The sequence below is a fragment of the Melopsittacus undulatus genome, chromosome Z, assembly GCF_012275295.1.
Source record: "Melopsittacus undulatus isolate bMelUnd1 chromosome Z, bMelUnd1.mat.Z, whole genome shotgun sequence".
Classification (NCBI taxonomy): domain Eukaryota; kingdom Metazoa; phylum Chordata; class Aves; order Psittaciformes; family Psittaculidae; genus Melopsittacus; species Melopsittacus undulatus.
This window is the reverse complement of record NC_047557.1, coordinates 96,159,593-96,181,735: the sequence shown is the minus strand read 5'-3', so window position 1 is coordinate 96,181,735 and position 22,143 is coordinate 96,159,593. Positions and strand designations below refer to the sequence as shown.

The 22,143-nt window shown below is 37.1% G+C and overlaps 1 protein-coding gene across 1 annotated transcript in view; it reads right to left on the bottom strand.

The window, feature by feature from the left end:
- Window positions 1–22,143, bottom strand: part of WWOX (WW domain containing oxidoreductase) — a 525,086-nt gene that overhangs the window by 381,771 nt on the left and 121,172 nt on the right. The window contains exons 7-8 of the mRNA XM_005152159.3: window positions 13,460–13,645; window positions 9,577–9,841 (exon numbers count right to left, since the gene is read on the bottom strand). Coding sequence (XP_005152216.1) covers window positions 9,577–9,841; window positions 13,460–13,645 — 451 coding nt within the window. The remainder of the gene's footprint in view (window positions 1–9,576; window positions 9,842–13,459; window positions 13,646–22,143) is intronic.

The following is a 22,143-nucleotide window of genomic DNA, read 5'->3' as shown; positions in this document are numbered from 1 at the left end:
CTACTTTTCATGTCAAGTGACAGGGACTAGAAGACCTGAGTTCACATTTTGGTGATATAGGAAGAGTTTGAATTTGATTCCTATTCAGTTAAGAAATAAACAGCAGATTTGCACTTAAAATAAAAAAAAAGAAAAAAAGTAGCCAAAAATGTTTCAGTTCTTGGACTCTGAACTCACTAAGAAACTTGATTTATGAGAAGATAACTGGGAAAGTGAAAAGTACACTAATGAAGCACAACTACTTCTTACAGCCATTTATTCCTAACTTCGCACCATTCCATCATTAAGGTCTTCTCACAGCTTCTATGATTTGTTAGATAGCAACAGTTAGAAATGGAATCCAAATTTGCTGTTTCACATCTTATCCATCATGGGATTTGTTTTTCACATTTCATATCTCTCACCATAATTTCAATAGCTGGAAATGTGGTTCAGTTGAAGTGCCATTTATAACTTGCGTTTGGCTGTGCTTAATTTATTTTCTAGCTGTACTGCACACTATCTATGTCTGTCCAAAAAGTTGAAAACCATTACTTAAAAGAGGTTTTAGGGACTACCTTTTAAAATAAAAAGTTATTAGAAACTCAGTTAGCTAAAACCTCAAGTTTTATCACTGTGAATATTTGAAACTATCTTTCTAGAATCTTAACAACAGATCACTGCATCATTATAAATGAACCACAGCGCACTGACTCTGCTTTTGACTACAGCCATCTCATTCATAAAAACGTTACCTCTATTACTCTCTTGTTATTAAAGAAAATGAATAATCCTGTGATTTATGTGCTAGCTGGTAACTAAGGAGCTCTGGATGTTACCATGTTATTTACAACAAACTGTCTAAGTGACCTTGCTCAGGCACACAAATGAGAAACTGTGGAGTCACTGGCAGGGTTGGGTCACCTCATCTGCAGTACTGTAACCGCAGGGCTCTGGGGTGCTGTGATGGCACGCAGAGGGCTCTGCAACAAAGCAAAAGGCAATGGAAGACTTCTGGGCACAACTGCATTTGCTCTTCGGCTGTAATTTCGGCCAGCAAATCTCATTGCTACCTACACTACAAAGTCATCAAAGATTAAACCCTTATTAGGCAAAAAGTACAGAATCGTGCTATGAAAATCCCTCTTATTTACGAGATCTTCTTAAAATTATCAATATAATTATATGCTAGCATAATCTGAAGCCTGTTTAAGAGTGGGTGAAAGAAGACCAGTAGCAAAGGCAAGTATTGCAACCTTCAGAGATACATTAAGACGACCTAGGTTGGCACATACCATAAAACTATTTTAGACCATATCTGCCATGTTCCCAAGTTAACAGCCACATGTTTGCATTACCACTAAATAAAAGCATGAAAAAAAACAACAAAAAAAAACCACCAAAACAGAGGCAATCCTGTTTAGTTTTTAAAAAGACCTTCAAGAAATTAAAGTTCAATTGCCAGTTTAATACAGGAAAACACTAAATTTTAACCTAGGCTATTCCCAGCTATGGTTATCGTTACTAGCTAAGAGTAGAAAGAAATATGAGCATACACATTTACTTCTTAGTTTATGCAACTTGAGTATGTAATACATTCAGGGAAGTTCTTCTCTGCATGTTTTCCCTTACATCCTCTTTCCCAATCTATTATTTTTAACAGAGCTATATGATAAATGCTTTGCTGTTTTCTTAGAGACGCTTGTCAAAAAACATTAGATTTATGAAAAGCACACAAGGAATACTCTTCTGTGTGTGGCTTGCAGAAGTGTCACAAACCTGTCCATGGCCAGAATTTAAATGTTAGATCTATGTGGCAAAACAGCATAGACCTACTTTAGAGAGAGAAGAACATATTTGTAATCAGTCACAAGGAAGGGAGGCCAAGAGGTCATACATATAAATCCAGAGTGTTATCTAGTGCCGCTAATAGTGATTTTTTTCCCTGAAAAAAAGGGAAAAAACAAAAAGAAAATTGTTTTTCAGAACACTGTGAAAATACAGATTCCCATGAGAACCCTTTTTTTCCCCACAAACTTTAAATTTTCATCCTACTTTCACATGTGTTTGTAACACCTGACTTTGAAAAACAGAATATCTGTACAGCAGCAAGCAAAAATAATACAATGAAAAAATAAAAATACCCTCAGACTTTCAAGCTCTTTGAAAGTACTGAATTCCACTACCTAATCGCCTAAAAAGATCTCTTCAAACTCACATCTCTAAATTTTAGTCATCTTTGCCCATGGAAAATCAATCCCTTACTTGTTTTCAGTTATTGCAGTAAATAATCAATTTTTGCAGCAAATAAAACAAATGATGTTTCACTATGAGAAAGATCTCAACAACACTGCCACAGAGATGGGGCAAATTCCTAATAGTAAGTATAGTTATGACATATAAAAAAATGAAGGTCAAGGGACAAAATAAAAACTAACTGTCCTGTTCAGCTGCTTCTGTCAGACTGCAACATCTTGCCTGTCACCCAAGGACCTCAACAGTTGCAATACAACAGAAAAGTCCTTCCTTATGGTTTCTCAAACACATTCTGAGCAGATCAATGCTGCAAAACACCTTAGAGACACCATAGCACTTCAGCCATGTTTAATTCTGCAAGTGATGGTGAGTGAAAGAGGAAGAATAAGAGTAGAAAAAAACCCAAGAACTCAGGACTACAAAAGAATGCAGGAAAAGAAGTCCAGTGAAGGAAAGTCTGGGACTTTCAGACAAGAAAGAAATTATGGATGCATCATACCAGAGTGCAAAAATAAAAAGGTTTAACTTTTGAAACCTTTCATTAAGCACTCACTATTTTATTTGTCATGCAGCTTATACCCAAGAATCTGATACTCCCCTGTTATTCAATAAAGAGGTCTGTTTCTAGATGGTATAAAAACCTGGATCAAGAAACGAAAATAACTGAATGCAAGACTGACTTTCTGCAAGTTTCAGAAAGCAATATTATGTTCTCTGCTGTTAACTACCTATGAGATCAATCTTCAGGTTTCAGGCAGGAGACGATAAGGTATCAGACAGGGCTGGATGTGAGGTTGCACAAAGATTAGCATTTTGGGGCAATTCAGACCTGTATGCAGACATTCCACGAGGTGTATATATAGCTTTCCAATCCAAGAAGGTTTTTCCAGGCTGGAAAATAGGGAAACATGCTTTTTAATTTCAGATTCTAATTTAATTACATGTAATATAAAACATTATGGACCAAATGTTTCCCTGCCTTGCAGCCCACGTACTTGGCAGGACATTCTGAAATGCTGCAAGGATCTAAGGGGAGAGAAAGAAATTCCTTTCTTCCTCCACAAAACTATAGGACATAACAGACCTGCGCCCAAAACAGCTATGGGGGTGTATTGGACACAGCAAATACCATGGCCATTGGTCCCACTGAGCACCGCCTTGCACACTGAGATCCTGAGCTGTGGTCTTTGGCACCTGGATGGGTTTTCATAAAGACCATTCCTGTGGTGTAGGTTATGGAGAACAGATTTAATTTGCCCTCATATTTCATGGTACATTTATTTTAGCAGGAAGTTAAAATATGTATCAGTTAAATGTAAGTTTGATAATAAACTAGATTATATTTTATTTCATTACTAAATAGGATACAGAAATTCTAAGTGAATAGAAATTTTGTTCCATTCTTCCAAAATGATTCACAACTATTTTGGAGCAATCTCTTTAAGATCCTGTTACAACAATAAAAATATTCTTCCACAAATGCCTTCTTTCCTTTATCCCATTTCCAAATCAATTAAAAAAAAACAGTACTCCACAAAGAAGTATATACTGTCAGGGTTAAATAAAATAGCTGTCCTTCCGTGTCACTAGAGAGACAGTTCTGTGTGTTAAAAAGAGAGCTGTTGCTTAGCATTGCTTTACCATTTACACTTTAGGCATTAACCCATGAAACAGGGGAATTGTGCATGTGATATATACACTCTCTACAACAACTGCTAATATCTAGTAGATAGTTAATACCCTTTCATTCTCCAAGACTCTTTCATTTTCTGCCCAATACTCTATTTGAGAACAGAAAATGCCATTTTGATCAAATCTGAACTGTGAGGTTCTTTTCAAAGCAACTGTTTGTTGCTTTTCAGGAAACCCCAGTGCATTTTCAGGAATGTTTCAGGGACGAAAAACAGGCCAAATTCTATCCTGAAATGCACACATACCCACCCTGCTCATGACTGCTCTAAACATGCACAGATGAGGGCAGAATTCAGCCCGAACTGTGAATTCAGTAATGGAAGCCAACATCAACTCAACACAGCCCACACAGATCTTTGGACAGCAAAAAATGTTTGCTCAAGGAGGGAATACTATCCCCAGCTCTAAGGGTTATTCCAGTTTCTTTAGCAAAGAACAGGGGAGAAAGAGATGACAAGACTGCAGGGTCTCTTTTGAGCTTTTATCAAACAGATGTGATCACCAGGTAGAAGAAAGTCATTCTTATAGATGCAGATTCATCTCTTGCCAGAATAGCATTTCTGAGTTGATGTTACGTGTGAGCATAAATCACCACATGAAATGTAAATTTAGACACTTCCAACACGTGGCAAAAGTAAAAGCAGTGAAGCAGTTGTGGGCACAGGGATTTTTCTTCTGCCCAGATGAGGATTCCAATACATGTACACTGCCTAAACCACTCCTGGGATAATATCAGAATGACAATTAATTGTTTTATGAAAGACTAATATATGCAAAGGACTTTGGGGCCCTTAAAAATATTCCTTATAATTCCCAATAGCAAATACTTTAAATACAAAATCCCATTCTGAAAAGCTGCTATCTTTAAGGGAGGAGAATCAAAGAGCAGTTCAAGTAACAGTCTCTTACATAGCGAAAAATTAAGGCCAGAATGGTCTTACTGCAGCTAACTGGCTGTTTAAAGGTGACAGGTTGAGCTCTTCTAGATGTAATGTATATTTCAGTTTGAGAACCAATGTTTTATTCCCAACCATTAGAAGGGGATAACACATCTGCTAAAACTCTAGCACAATGGCTGGCTTTGCACTGCAACAGGAAATGTAACCCAATAGTCTCAGAACTTCTACAAACTCTAGCCATTTCTTAATGTAAAAGGATTTGAAAACTCTAGTGCACTGAAACATCTGTTAAGCTCTTGCTACTCTAACACATGATATTCTTTCTGCTCTGTTACCTGCCAACAAAAATATTTGGTTCTATGTAAGACTATCACAAGTGTGCAATAATGGCACTCTGCTTCTAATTTTATATGCCATTGTACACTCACAAAATCACCAGGGGGTGACACTAGATAGCATACTCAGTGTAAGCTCCAAATTTATAATAAATGTATTTAATTTTAATCATGTATGCAAATAAGAACAAATCAGATGGGTCCTGAATGACAGTGTTAGCTTAAAACAAAATAAACAACTTAGTCAAACTGCACTAGAGTAACTTTTAAGGAGAGAAAAGAAGAGAGAGACAGAAGGAGAAAAGAAGAGCAAAAAAGCACAGAAGAAAGAGGTTAAAAGAAAAGAAGTTGAGAAAACGTGAGAGGAGGACTGTGTACCCTCAGACCAAACCAGCTAAGCATATGCATGGCCTATGCAGTAACACTCAGAGCTTCTCTTCCAAACTGTTATTTACAGTGGCCACTTGTTTCAATTGACATTTAATTATACTACAAGCTTCTCCAATTTACTCAGCAACTATATAGTGGTAAGTAAAAGAGAAGCCCTTTGAACATTATTAGACCTACAGTTACTACAATAATAAAATGGTAATTTACTTGCAACTACTGCTTACTACAAAAACAGACTTGTTCTCCATTTCTGTCTAACAAATCCTTGTAGATTTTAGACCTTAAAAAGAGGTGGGTGGGAAAAAAGGAATAGTCTCAGTTTCCAGTTTCAGCTCTACTTAATAAGCATCAGTGATTTATAAATTCTGCTGTTTCAAAAGCTGACGATACAGCTCCCTGTGATTCCACACAAGAATTCACTATAACCAGTACAAACATAACACAATTTTTATGCTGCAGTCACTCATAAAACAAGTTTGCAAAATGTGGAGTTGCATTTACTGCAGTAAGGTATGACCATTTACACAAGCAACTAAAATTGAGTTTCTAAAAACCTCACACTTGAAAGACATAAACCCTATGTTTGTTCTTTTAGAAAAAAAAGTCAGATTTTAAGTTAAAACAGCCTGACTTCATAAAGGGTCCTGATTACTGTAATTAAGTCACAAAAGTTGCAGCAAATAATAGCAAACAGATAAATAAGAGTGTGATATTAGACTATTCAACTCTTCAGGGAATCAGCTAAAATTGAACAGCTACCAGCAGTGTTTCCTAAGATAATTCTGTCATGTCGAATAACCCAAGTGCCATGTGCCAGAGTCTTCATGATCTCTCCCCAAGATGGTGATTCACAGTAGAAAACAGCATGCATTTCTAAAGAAAATACTACATCCTTGTCAACCAAAGTGCAGCTTTTCAACACTCAAGAACTGAACAACTATATTAAAAAAATACATTTTGGATACACAATGCATATTTCTTCCTTGTTGGAAACAAAACAAAATAACTACGAAATGTTATGATTTCTAGTAAGTAAACTTTAAATAGGTGATTTTACAAGTACCACAGAAAATGATGACAACTAAGTTAAATGTGTGAAGTAGCAACTTGCAGCCAGAATATGATGTAAGAATTATCTGGAAATAATTAGTAGGGAAACAAACATATTTTCTAATTCTCTAGCTCCAAAGTTACCAAAAGATCTGAAATTTTAAGCTATCCACCACTGACAGAACATCTAATAAGTCTATCTTTATGAAATACAAATTAAAGATGTGATTGTTTTTTTCATTAACAGCTTTTACAGTAACGCAAAAAGGTCCCAGTTATAAGACGGTATGTGCAGCAGCACTCTGTGTGTGTATACCTATATACATATATATACATGCATCTACACAGACCCCAGGAGTCTTTACAGGTCAAAACATAGCAAAGACCTTCAAACTGGCTCCAGAAGGATTAGGTTCTCCAGGTACCACAATGCTGCAGCATCTAAAGATACTGCCTCAGAGACCAAAACTGGTACAGGCATATCTGCAAGTCACCTTGCCTGAACTGATAAACCTTACCTCTCTCCACGCAACCTTGACACGGATCTCTTAATTCCAGTTATGGACCCAGCTCAGATTCAACTACTTTAAATGCTGCTGCATCATGCTGCATTGTGCAATGCAGACATCCTTGCAAAATACAGAAACATACAGTTCAGAACCTTTGGACTGCAGCTTTAAGCTTAAGACACACACACAGTACTCTGACAAAAACACTCATCTAAAATCTGAGGTAAGCTGCCATGGAAATACTGAGAGGAAGCCCCCCAAAAGATCCTCAACAAAGTCTGTTCCAGGTTGGTGACAGTGCAATCCCTAAGATAGAGAAGCAGCAAATCATTTGTTCTGTACAAAACTTTAAACAGAAAAACTCTTACACTGATGATGTTGAGAGTTTCAGCTCAGTGGGTTTGCCTGCCCAGGAAGGGGCACTCTTATAGTTTTACTGGCAATGAAGGTATTGGTAAGGTTCAGGGCAACATAACGATTCATATCGGAATACGAGCTACGAACCTGATGCTTATACCCTCCATACCCTCCAGCTCAACATTAAAATAACCTCTGTGAAATACAAACAAACACAAAAGACTGAAGTGATTGGGTTTGAACTGAAGTGTGCTATTATTCAGTGCTGATATTTTGCATTCTTTTTTATGTACCACCCATACATAAATAGATTACTATTTAGGAAAAAAAAACAAATCTATCAACTGTTTTAAAGAATCCAAAATTAACTTCATTGTTCATTTTGTTCCTTAGAGGATGAGGTTATTCTGAGCAACAAACACAAAAGGTTCCTTTGTGAAGCCATGTCAGAGCAAATAAAACTAACAATTCATAAAGTTCCAGAGGCTGGATCCTTTTCACGGGACATTGATAGCATACATTCACTTACCCATTCTCAGGAGAACTTCAAACATTTGTTTTACAAACTAACTCTAACACAGAAGAGACATAGATTTAAAGGTCCTGGTCAAAAAAAACATGCTGGTGAAAGATATTACTTGTCCCAGGGTGCCAGAATGCTCACTTACCAATATCATGGACATAAATAGGTTTTGCATATGTACAGCCTGCAGACTGCAGGGGGAGGTTAGAGGTGTGAAGACTCCCCTGACTGACATATTATCATTGTACTATACTAGGTTGTTTTGATTTTTGCTCCACAGGTCTTATTGTAAATTCAGCATTGTTCAAGAAGCTGTTCTTTTTTGGTCGTCTAAACAGAGTGTTAAACATTATAAATGTTGTTTCCACTTACAATGACATGGTAAAAATTGAGATTAATTTCATTATCTAAATGACAACAAAAATTACGAGCAAACTTTTATGGAGGTATACATGCAGGTTCCACCACTTATTTGCTCAGCTACTATAGCTTATGCGGTAGATTAAGCTACTTAAGGATGGATTCCTCTGCCTTAACATTTTCTTCTCTGCTCTTTTTTAAAATAAAGCTAATTGGTCTGAAACCCCAGCTCAGCAGACACTAAGTTATGCTACAACACAACTAATCACTTGTGAAGTCTTCTGCAAAAAGGGCCTGGTTTGGGTTTGAATAAATTGCTGTGCCTAGATCAGTTCTAAAGGGGTACAAATCTTCTCATTTCCCTGATTCATAGCTACAGACATTCAGGGGAGACTCCTTCTCCCTGCTTCCTTTTTGGGAATACCCTTCTTTGTCAGTGAATAAGGGATGAGAAACAGTCAGAAAGGTAAAGGACGGCAGTTCTCAATGAAGCAACAGTCATCCTCTGCCTAAAAAGAGGATAAATAACTTGGGCCAGAGGTTCAATGGATAAGAGTAACTGGTGATGCTGCAAATTCTCATCTACTGGAGTCTTATACTGTGGATTAAGAAACAACTGTGCAGTCTTTCATTATGTCTTTGTCCCACTCTGATGGAGACAAAGGGAAAACACCCATTGCCTTCGGTGCTTTGGAAGAATCAAACTGATTGTTGGGGTTTTGTTTTTATTTTTATTTTTAAATATGAATGAAGGTGTTTTTACCATTGAAGGCACTTTTCCTTAGCCATTAATAATGTTGGTAGTATCTTTTTTAACTAGGGCATATATTTACATAAAAAATTCAGTCAAGCATATTCCACTTAAAAACTAAAGCAATTTTTTTATGTTTTACATATACAGAGCACAGAAGTAACCCTAAGCTATCCCATATCTGAGATGTTCAACTACCTTAATCACAGTGAAAATCATGTATTCAAACAAGGAAGTCATGCATTCCACCTAACAAGGTACCTTTACTGAAGACTGACAAAGTTGATCTAAAATGACTGAAGAATCCTCTAAAAAGAACACTTCACTAATGTGTACTAATGACTTTTTGCAAGTAAAATCAGGGCCATAGTAATAAAAGACAATAGGTTAAAGCAGATACATAAATCTGGATTTTTATAACTTTATTCCCTGATTAGAAAATATGAATATGTGTAAAATACTGTGATTCACTTACCATGGACTTGGTGAAGGGTCGAGCCAAGGTAAACAGCAGGGTATACACCCACCAGTTACGATGAATGGAGGAGTAAATCATATTTCCAGGATGGACTGAGTTAGACGTCACCCCATGGGGAGAAAGGCGTCGGTTCAGCTCATTGGAGAACAGTATATTGCAAAGCTTGGAACGATTGTAGGCCAACATAGCCCAATACTCCTTTTTAGATGGAGAAAGCAGGCTGAAATCGAGTTTTCCAGAGTAGTCTTTAATTTCTGTAAATCTAAAAACCAGTAAATATGCCTTAGATACCCCAGAGTTAATTTTGCTCTCATTAAAAAGAACATCAAATGTAGACAACAGAGTAGAACTTGGCCAGATACAACTCATTTAGCAGTTAAAAGTATCTACTGGAAAGAGCTTGAGACAATACCATTTAATATGGCAAAAAGACACTGAATAATTATCAAAAGTAAATTATTAAGAAACTGAAATAACAGAAGGCTTTAATGATTTAAAGGCATCATATGTAGCACACAAAACATTTTATTTTAAATCCAAAAACAGATTTTGCCATAGATTCATGAAAACACAATCAACTTCGAGGAAATACTGTAGGATAAAATAACTGCATTATGAGCACAGAAAACCAGCATCCTTTCATTTCCCTTTCTTCCCTTCCCTTGATTATTTCATCTACTGTTCACATACTGCACACTTTCATTTAAGTGTTCAAGTTGCTATGGATGAGTCTCACTGCCTCTTAGCCTCTTTTTTAGATTAAAAATTGATGAATATAAAGGGGTTATAACCTTGGTAACTTGCCATCAATAGTCTTATATGTTTAAAAGATAAATGTAAACAAAGCCAAAATGAGTTCTGGCAGAGTATAATGTTTTTAAGTATACCCATGGCATGGCTGAACACAAATCAAAGTAACTAGTTGATGTTTTTTAATTGGGTCTGACAGAGTCATTAAACACCAGCTGTTTGTTTCTTCTTTTTTTTTTTTTGTTTTTAATAACAAAGTAGTGAATGTTCTAAAGACATTTAGATGAAGAAAAGTAAGTTTCCATATAGCATTTTTCTCCCCAATTCTTCTAATTTGATTTATCAACTTACTGTTATATGTTAGTATTTGAAAATAATACTACATTTAGTTACAGATCTATGTTTTATTCAGAAGAGCTACTAAATATAAAATGGATTTAGCAAGCTCTTTTTAATACTGTGGGTTTTCAGAATCAGCTGGAGAGAACAGGGATAAACATAATTACAGTACACACTAGAAAAATGTTTTAAAATATCTTTACTAATTTTGCATCTTGTGCCCAGAAATGAAGAGATCAGCTGGAAATTCTACATTCATTCTGTGAGCAGAATTATAATACACTCAGAGAAAAGCAACTATGGTATTTGAACTCAAGAGGAATCCAGGATGCTCTGTATCTTGCAGAATTACCCCTTCAATTTCAACAACAAAATTTCTTTTCATAATTTTCAGTTAGATAAAAAATACATTTCTGAAATTAATGGTACTATTCTGGGAGGAATTTCCTACATTCATTCCTCAAGTAATCATTCATGACACCAAAAATAATCTATAAATAAAATACTGTATAATGGAAACACGGTGGCATATTTTGAATCCAACCCTGCAAGTGTGCTTATGTGAGTCAATCTTACTTATGTCGGCAATCTCATTGAATTCAGTAGGATAAGGGCTGTACAATCAAATTAACAACACAGAAATAAATACAGAAGGAAACTCAACTATTTATTATTCTGATTTTAATATGATGTGCTTAAAGTACCCAAAAGCTTAATTTAAACAGAATCCATTTGTGCTGATTCCAGAGAAGTAACTAGAAACGAAGGAAGAACCAGAGAGGCAAATAAATATTTTGCCTTGGAGCAGTCTAGTATAATATTTTCTCCAAACAGGAGACTTTATTTTTCCCCTAACAGGGGGTCTTGACTCCAGTGAAAAGATCCAGCCAAGGTTTATGGAAGTAATTAGATACCAACACTTCTGTTTTACAACATAGTTTAAGGCTCAGAGTTCTCAAGTAGGTCAGAAAGTACTACTACCCAATAATACCTAACGTCTAAACTAACTCCTTGCATCAACTTCTTGCTATTAAATAGATTGGGGGGAAAAGGCACAGTTATTTACAATAACTGTTAGTGTTAAGATATGCCATAATACAAAAACTGGACCCCTTAGAAAAAGGGAAATTTACTAGTTGCATTTACCATTTTATTCAAACATGGGCTGTAATTATTTTTTGATGGGCTTCTATAAACCTTGGCTGATCTTACTGAGTTAACAATGAGCACTTCAAAAATACTTTGAAAACACAGACAAAGATGTCCAGAGATGCATGGTCTAGTTACAGATAGCACTTAATACAGTGAAAAACAAAGATGTCATTTAAAATACTAACAGAGATGGAAACTTACAAAAGGAGAACAAGCAGCTGACAATTCAACATAATCTCCTATTAAATAACAGCTCATTTATACATATCCCATTGTGCCCTCCACATCTGGCAAGTGATTGGAGTTGGCAGATTTATTTCTAGAGCTATCTTGCCTGCCCTGCAGTAGCCTCCCTCACTCCTCACAGGACTCTGCTACTTGCTTTCACAAACCTGGTGTGATTTGCAAAGATAAGGATGTCCAGATTTTGTTACCACCTAATTACTAGACATTTCATGTCTTTTAACACTGGGGAGGATTATTACTGGCATTTTCTATTGCTTCCTTTCATTTCAGCCATCATAAATTTAAAATGGTAAAAGTAAATCTATCTGCAGTGTGTCATTTATACCATAAGCCCCTGTGTTTGGAAGTGATAAAGGTTTCAGCCCGACCCTTGGCTGGTCTCTCTCAACCAGGTCCCTGGGGTTACATTTTATGGAAACATGATTAAAAAAATAAGCTTCATTCTGGGTCACTAAAACATTTCAGAAATATGAAGGCAGGGGGAAAAAAATAAAAAAGCACTTACACATTCTTCCTTTCGGTTTGCTAGGGCTGTTAAACATGACCAAAAGTGAAATAGAAATCAACAGTAATGTTTAAAGCTGGACATTATAGGTTTAATCCTTCAGACCCTGAACTAAATTGGAAGGCAGTAAGTGTTTTGTGCCCACTAAAATTCAGAATTGGGGCATGCATTTTGCACAGGGAACTTCATTTAAATCAAATCTACCTTTTCAGTTATTAATACAAATACGACAAGCATGTCTGCAATAAGGTAAACCTCACCAGCATCATTTTTGCCAACTTTACTTCTCCTGGCAGTAGAAAAGATGAGCATCTAACATTTTAATTAAAAAAACTCACCAAAAGAGGCATGGCCAAATTTCTAATATGTATTAACTACACTACTTCTCATTTTACAATTATACAGCTAATGTCTGCATTGAATTCCCTAATTTCTCATTATAAAACAATTGGATTTCATCTAGCAGTTTTTAATTGCATTGTTTCTCCTGCTAAAATAACTGCACATTCTTCTTGGTAAGATGTTGAAGTTGTTGAATGACAAATCAATACGGGTCATGCCATTCAGATTTGATCAATTATTATTCCATCTCCTTGCAAAATCAATGAGTGGTCTGAAATGCTGCAAAAATCTGCATTCATACAAAGAATGATCAAAAAATATCTACATACCGTTATAAAACTAGAACACACTTTATGCAGCGACAGAGCCAAACCCAGTAACATCCAGAGGCATTAGTAATGCTTCTATTTCTAAAAAGATTATTCAAAAGCAAACGCTTTACAGGAGCAAGGCCATTCATTTCCAAAAACTTTCGCAGTTCTGCCGCAACCATTCCGTGCTCTCAGGATTAAATGTTTAGCTAAACCAAAGCTAACTTTCACCAACCTGTGTGATTCGGAGGACACCACCACTACCCTAGCAGGAGACGATCGGCGTAAAACATCTTCCAGAAGCTGCACGAGATAGAAGTGTCCCAAGTGGTTCACCTGGAAGGTGGACTCCAGCTCATCCTCCGTCAAGACCCAGGGAACACCAAACACGGCAGCATTGCAGATCAGGATGTGGAGAGGCCTGGGTAACCAGGGGTATTGGAGAGAAGTGAGTCAGAACACAGAAATCTCAATGAAATACATGTAATTGCATCCCTATGTGAGCCAGCCAGCCATGCCTCAGTGCAAGCATGAGGGCTCTCCGTCAGTGCGCACGTCCAGTTGTGTGGCAGCCCCATTGCAGGGCACAGAGGAGCCCTCAGCCACTGGTGGCACCTCAGGGAAAGCAAAAGTGTTTAGGAAGAGGGGAAAGGCCATCCAGAAGAGAGGGATGAGGGAAGAAAGTGTGAAAGAGCAGGGTGAGCAGCATGGTGGGAGGAGAAGAGGAGAGCTGGAGCTGCAGGCACAAAGAAGGAGGCAGAGGTACCCAGTGCTGCAGTGAGAAGTGTGAGGAGGAGGAAACAACAAAGAGATGCTATGTGCTGACCACCACTCCTCATCCTTCTGCCCTGCTCAGGATAAGGGAAAGTAGAGGAGCTGGGATGAAGGGGTGAATCTGAGACTGAAGAAAGGGATAGGTGGAGGAGAGAGAAGAAAGTGCTGTTTCTCAGTATCTGAATCCACTTTAATTGGCCCAATAAAAAAGATTATCTCAAGACACCAGAGCAAGACCCTACGGGTTCTCCCCTTCCCTCAGAAATACCAAGTAGAATGGTAATACTTCACACCTCAAGGACCACAGCAAGCTCCATATGTCCTGAATATTCACAACAACAGTGATTAGCTGATGGCTGGCTGATATGCATGGGCAGGTCACCAGAAATAGCTCAACAATAATACTGCTCTCCCAACTGCTACCCAGCAAATAGACTCCTTCTGAAGATTTAGAAAATAAACTGTTCCTAAGGGAGGAGCAACTCCTGCCACTTTCTTATATGGGGTACACATCTGCACAACTGGCAGGGGGAAAATGATTAAAAGATAAAGACACAATGCAACAAGACCTAAGCCACGTTTTAAACTGTTGCACATTGTGCAGCAAGCTGCTAAAAAAATACAATTTGAAAAAGACTGAGGTGGAAAATAAAAACATCCTCCAGAAGCTGTAATATTTGGTGGAAAAATGCACACAATACATACAAGAGATGAGAAACTTTCTAAGGTTCTAAGAGGGAGACAGAATCCTTCCTCACTGAACCTTGCCAGCCCAGTTTAAATTGAAATGTTATAATGAATGAACTTGAAGTGAAGCATTCCTAATTTGCTTTGCAAAGGGTAAGATTCTACCAAACTAAGGTAAGAAAGAACCTAGACTGTCACATACCCCTCTCACTCAAAAATCAGACCCAGAAACTTCAAATTCCTTGATGTCTCCACTGTAATCTCAGGATACGACACACCTTAAAGCCTTCCCAATGTCCAAAATCAGATCAAGGACAAACACCCTTTCTGTCCTTTCTTTTATTTATTTAAATCCGTGTGAAACACGAGACTCTGGTTTTTGGACCTCAGATGGGTTTGCATTTGCTAGATTGTTCCATCTCTGGAGCAACCTTGGCACCGACAGTGTATTCTTGTCCTTGAGTTAGTCTGCTGCACAGACCTCAGCAAGCATACCTGAGCTGTAAAACTCAGACTTGAGAGCTTGCATCTGGCATCCCTGGCCATAATATAATTAAATAGAAAGGTCACATAAAATAATGATGGCCAAACAAGCACCTTTCCTTTCTGCATTAACAGTACATTAATACATGTGATGTCCTAACTCCACCATGTTAACACATTTCTTTGTCTAGCCCATCCCAGCCTATTTTATCTTTACTGCAACTCCGTAAATCCGATGATACAAAATCAACCACCCAACATAAACTCTAATTGTGAAGATAATAAATTAAGCACAACTATGAAAAATAGCTGCTTGCCCTCTGTTCTTCTCCAGTACTTCCTTGTAGCCCTACACACAAAAGATGACAGGAGACCTAGAGTCAGTTCTTTTTCCTATATGGCTGAAGGACACACATACTCCAACTCTGAGCATCTGCAAAAGAAATTCTGGAAAAGAATCTGAAACATGAAGCCCCAGGTTGTCAAACAAACCTAAGTAATTAGATTCCTTCAGGCATGTTTGAAAACCCGAGATTTTGATAGCCCAGCTTTCAAAAAGGCATTTCTGAGGGAATCAGATGTACCTTTTCAGCTGCATAAGCACTGACATAAACAGTAGGCTGTATTTCCTTATTAAAATAAATTTCAACTTCAAGCCTGCTGGGAAGTTACCAATGTAGTCTGCTTTAACACAAAGTTAACAACCTAGTATCTGTATGTGTGCCAACTTGGAAAATCTGAACAAAAAGCTTCAGAAAGAGTATGAAACATCTGTGTACTTTGGGAAGCTCATTTTCTGAAGTCCTGGATTTCTGATTTGCCTTTTGGTCAGTAACACTTACACACATAATACCTTCACATACATACTACACCTGCAAGAGAAACTGCAGATAAAGATAGACTGCCCTTTTAAAGGCAAGGATCTCTCATGTACATGTGTGAAAACTTTGGATGATTCATCATCTCTTCTGAAAGTTCCTGAAAAACTCCAGCGATAATTAATTTACACATTCGTAAATCTGCTGGGAAAAAGGAACAAGCTTCTTCAACACAGGTGCAATTTTTGGCATAAGAGCCTTCTGCATTAGGACTGAAATATACGAGTACAGACGTAATGCAAAAAATGCCATCACCATTCCCTGTGAAAGCAAATATAGCACTTTGTAAAAGATCTTAATTCTATTTGATAGTTATCATTAGCACTGTGAGGTAACCAACCGCAGTAAGACAGAAAGAACTCAGATATGAACCAAAACTATATTCCACCTATCTGAATTGTAGTATCCTTCATTAATTCTAATTACACAATAACTACCAGAGGCAAAATATGCACTCTATACCCAAATCTGTCAGCTCAAGTAATTAAAAAACAATTCTAGAATTATAAGACTATAAAATGTAGCCACTCTTAAATTGTTAGGGCATTTAATTGGGTTTTATAAAAGATTATGCTTCAGTCCTGTTCATGAGATCTGTATTTTTCAAACATTTTGTTCTAATTTATTTTTAAAATAAAAGTAATTAAAATTAGAAGACCATAGAGTTAATAGTATTTATAATACTCAATTAGAAAAATCTGTGAAGAAATATAAATACAGAGGCATTTAAACTAATAACATATTGAAAAGGTAGTATCAGATTCCCTTTTAGAATTCTTTATTTTAATTAGCATTAGTAGTTTTAAATGGTTAAAAGCTGATTTCTCTAGAAAACACCACAGAAGAGAAACCTAAACCACTGTATCAATAGATACTGCTGTTGTGCTTCATTTCAGCTCAGAAAGAACCACCTCTCAGATTTGGATCCGTGTCCATTAAGCTATCGCTGTCTCTCAACAGACTGCTAACAAAGGTCCAATTACTGAAAATTGCCATCTAAGTTTTTGTGACCTGGACATTTACACACCAGGAAATTAATGAGATTAGCTACGTAACAGCCACCATATCGTTATGAATTTCAGCCACAGATGACAGATTCTAATCTCAATGGTGCAGAGCTCTGTATCGCTGAACGTATCATTATGCAGGAACCAAATTTTTAAGATACATGACAATTCACACCACACATCTGGCACTACAGCTTTGCTTTATGGCAGGAGTATTTTTAAGTGATAGCAGAGCTATGACCTTGATTTCACAAGTTCATTAAAAGCATTGCTACAATCTGCATCAATCTTCCTCCTGAGCCTAAAGAAGAAAAAAAAACTACCTCAGTTTAAAATAGTTTGTATTTCTACATCAAAGACACAGCTAAATCCAACAAAAACTGTCTGCAGCAAAGGAAAATTTTCTTTAGAGTTTACTCTAAACCATGCTGCTCCCTCTAACCATGACTCCTATTTGATATCTCTGTAAACACTGTATAGTCAAAACCTTGCAGTGTGTTTTGAATATGTACCCCTATGCCTCCCTAAAATGCCTTCAGTCAGTGACTTACATCACACCAAGTGAGTTAATATGGCCTACCATTACAATTTAAGTATGCACTGGGACTTGAACATGAGCTGCTCCATCATAGCATATACACACTGTTTCTTATCCTTCACAGCATGACTGAGACTCGGGAATACGCTGCTATAACTGCAAGCTGTACATTACTTTAAGAAAACCCACTGTACTGGTAACTGTAGCTACTATTTACTGGAAATAAAAAGCATATAGAATTAACAAAAATATTCTTAATAGTGAATATCCCAGCTGATAACAATTTAACATCTTGTGCATTTCGCAAGTCTGTGATACCTTAATAACCCTTGCACTGGGCAAGTCATTCACATCTCATATGCTGTGCTCAATTCACCATTAGAAGCAGCAAAGCAATCCAGATGTCCTGCACTGTTTGAAAATACTGTCAGTGAATACATTAGAGAGGTACAGAAATTAAGTTGTTGCTATGAATCAGTTAGTTATGAAATTTAATAATCAATTTGTTAGCACCTGATGTAGAACTATGATCTGTCAGCAGCCTCCCAAGCTGGCTGTGTGCAGCAGTGGATATTTCCAAGGGAATTAATTACTGATGATTTGCAAAGGTAAGAATAATATTTTTCAACAAATGTAGCCTGTGCACTAGGAGGTTAAACAAGCACCGCCAAAATGTCAACAGAGTTCTTGGCTTTGGTGTTCTCCCATTTCAAGCGTAATGAAATAGTTAACCAGAAATTATGCAAGGGAATACTTTCAAATCTTCCCATGAAGCAGAATGTCACACCATCTGGGGCACTTCTCAAGTGATTTGAAAAGTTCACACTGTTTGGAATTACGCAGAAATTCAACAGAAAAGGCCTTGCCATATCCCCAAAGTCCCATAAGCAACTGTAAGCCTATGTCACGGCCAGCAAAGAAGGCAGAGTTGTGACTGCTCTTCCACAAAGAAGCAAAGTCATGGGCCACTGACCTTTTTCATCCCATAACATCACCCATGTTGCTTTCTCTGTAAATTAGAAAATGGCACTTCCTTCTGTGACGGAATGGCTACTTTCACAAAGGAAATAACCAACATGCAGGCTAGGCTAATGGCTCTCCAGAAAAAGGGCGAGTTAGACAATCCTCTCCAAAAATCCCTCTCAGTTTTACAAGCAGCACTGATGGGAAACTGAGCAACAAGAAAATCACTAAGAATCGGGCAGCAGCAGGAAATCTCAGAACCATTTATAATCTAACAATGGCCAAAAAATATGTACTTGTGTGATGAAAACAAACAGAAGAGCATTGCTTAACCAATGCTTCTGCAAATGATTGTTTAATGTCAAGCTTCCCTTTTTCTAAAAATATTGACTGAAAAGTCAGCAAAAAGACCCTCTTTGCCACCTGTCAGCTGACAGAATTGTGGATCCTTGTCAGACAGGATTCATTTTAAGGCAAGCTACTAACACAGGACTTAGAGCCCTGATGGATGACCTCCTCCTAGAAGCAAGGAAAATTCTCTGAAATTGATCCTACTGGATTTCTTTGCAGGATTTGACACTGTTGATCAGCAAACACTTCTGCCCCACTTCAAAGAGATTAATGGGAGTGTGCACCTAAACTGTTCAGCTTCTTCCTTCATACCAAATACATGGGAATTATTATGAGCAGCTGCCCTTATGTCTTCATAATATATTATCTGCATTCGGTCATATACATCAAACATATCTTAATCATTTTTCATTACCACTATAAAATCTTCAGTATACAATTTCACAAAAGTTTGGAGAAGGAACAGACGTCTCAACAGATTTAAAAATAAACAGAAAACATCCATTAGTCCTCATTTTCACTGTATTACCTTTTTTTACACATATGGGCAAGGTAAAAAAATACAACAAAACAAACCCAAATCAAAACAAAACCAAATCAACTAAAAAAGCCCCATATCATCTTATTCCTCCAGAAATTATTAAATTATATTCCTTTGTAGAAAAATTGTCATTTTACCTGTAGGAGGACAGAAGGGTTTTAAAGGCCTATTCTTCCTCTTAATGGGTTACAGAAGAAATTTCAGCTATAGTGAAAATTTTAAAGTTGAACTTCTGAAATTCGGACCCAATATTAAATAAAGAAACACTTAAACATTTAACATCTTAAAATATTTAACCTTAACACCTTCAACACTTGTAATCTGGGCCTCAAACTGGCCTTAGTAAAACCTGCATTGGTCAAAGCACCTTCCCTCACAAATGATTCAACCTTGAAGTCCTCCTTCGAATCCTGTATGAATTTCACAAGGACAACACACAAAGTAATATGAGCAGAGTTGAGGCTTAATTTCCTGACATGATCTGTCTCCCATACTTGGCTAATTTATACACTGCAGTTATAGAATCATAGAATTATTTGGGTTGAAAAGGACCTTAAGTTCATCTAGTTCCAACCCCCCCTGCCATAGGCAGGCACCCCTCACCCTAGACAATGTCACCCAAGGTTCTGTCCAACCTGCCTTTGAATGGTATATGATGATACAAATCTGAGAAATTAGAACCTTTTAAATCAACATTTTCTTATTTTGTATCACTACATCAGCAAATCACTTGGGTTTGATAACAATTTATTAACAACAGTTGTCTGTACTGATCTTCCCTCACTTCAGTGCCTCCTCAGGACTACATTTCAAACCAAATCCATCCAAGAAACCATGATCGCTCTTGTAAATGTTTCTCTTTGCTAGTTCTGTATCTCAAGGGCCTAAAGTACATCCATATGAATGGATTTTGAACGTCCCAGGGCTAGGTTGGGATAGAGGAGGGCAGGACAGGGCTTTGCAACTTAATTTCTCTACCTGTTCATCCTTTCAGCATAGCCATTTTGTATACTCTTATCAAGCCCTGGCACAGTAAGAGGAGTACTTTGTTCTATTCCTTGCCATGCCTAGAAATGATATTTTGTTTTGTTCTAAATCTCTCTGATGCTTAGGAGACACCAGCAATGAAAATATCCAGAATCTGTTAATTTTAATTCAGCAGCACACCTAGGAACATTTGCTACCTCCAAGCAGACACATACGTCTTTTTCAGAATCCCAATAACAAATCATTATTTACACGTACACACAAGCAGTTACAAACAAGCATAAGCCAGCTGTAAAGGAACATCCATTTTTGCAATAACCATGGAACAATTTGTTGCTTCTGTGCATACTTCTAAATGCACAAATTTCATCTGTGCACAGCAAGTACTTGCCGAAAAAAAGAAAGTTACAACTCACAAGGAAGGTCAATTACTACTTCTATTACATATTCGTGGTATTTCCCATTGAAAATACTTAACTCCTTGGAAAATATTTTTGGGATCACGCTTGATCATTCAAACAATAAAACACTTCATGCATTTTGAACATTTCACCTGCCAATGACAACTCCTTCCTCTGTTTTGCCTAGAGATATATAGAGCGGTAATAGAGTTCAGAAAGCCCTTGCAGCTGCATGTTGCTATTCAGACCTGAAAGTTCCCATGTTGTGATAAAAAGTAATGTACTTTGACATCCTCTGGGACTTCTGGTACCTTGGGAACATTTAATGAAGAAATACAACCTTCTCAAGACTACCACGCAAATTTTTGGATTCTAAGATTAAGACACGCAGTGTATGTGTGGCCTGGTTAATGTCAGCACGAAGGCTTCTACACCCAAGTACCAGAAGACTCAGCCTTCATGTGTTTTAATTATCTCCCATAGAAAGCCTTTAACTAAATAGACTAAATATGTTTTAATGTATATGTAATTAAATGGCTACTCAGACTTTTTAGATTACACCAATTAAACACAAAGATCTTCTTAAAAACTATTAAGCTATAATGCTGCAAAATCCTTGTTTTATCTGTGCCAGAACACATTTTAATCAGGCATATTAAGTCATATGTATTTTACTTCCTTAAATACCCAAACCAGCCTTCACTTGACACAAAGACTTTATGAGTCACTTTAGACTCAGCTTAGGCTTAGGTATAAACACATGGCTCAGAACAGGAACCAGAAGAGCCAGAGTGCTGAGCAGAAAGCCACTGGGGAATTATCAAGATTTCTTCATTAGGTTACACTGAAAAGAGTGCAAAGCGTTCAAAACATGAGCATCAAGTTTTCAAGATTTTGGGGCAGCACTTAACAAAATCATTCTGTTAGTAACACTGATGTTTTGTAGATGCAACTATATGCAAAGTTATGGTGAACTGTCTTTATTTTAATATAGACCTTTACTTTTTTAAAGAATAAATGTTCTGAGGCAGGACATATTTCCATGATACATCAGATGAAATGAAAGTTGATCGGTAAAAACATGATCTCTGGCTCTGTAAAAGTGGGAGGGCTTAAACTGGAGATATTTTTAATATAAAAAATATGGAAAACAGTTTTTGGATCCACATGACTTGACACATGCTACCACAATGGGGTAATTGTGTACAAGAGCTTAAAAACAGAAGAAAAAAGAAAAAGAAACAGTATTTATGCAGAAAGCCAATCCCTAGGCTTTAATAAGGCACGGTACCACCACAAAGGGAGGAAA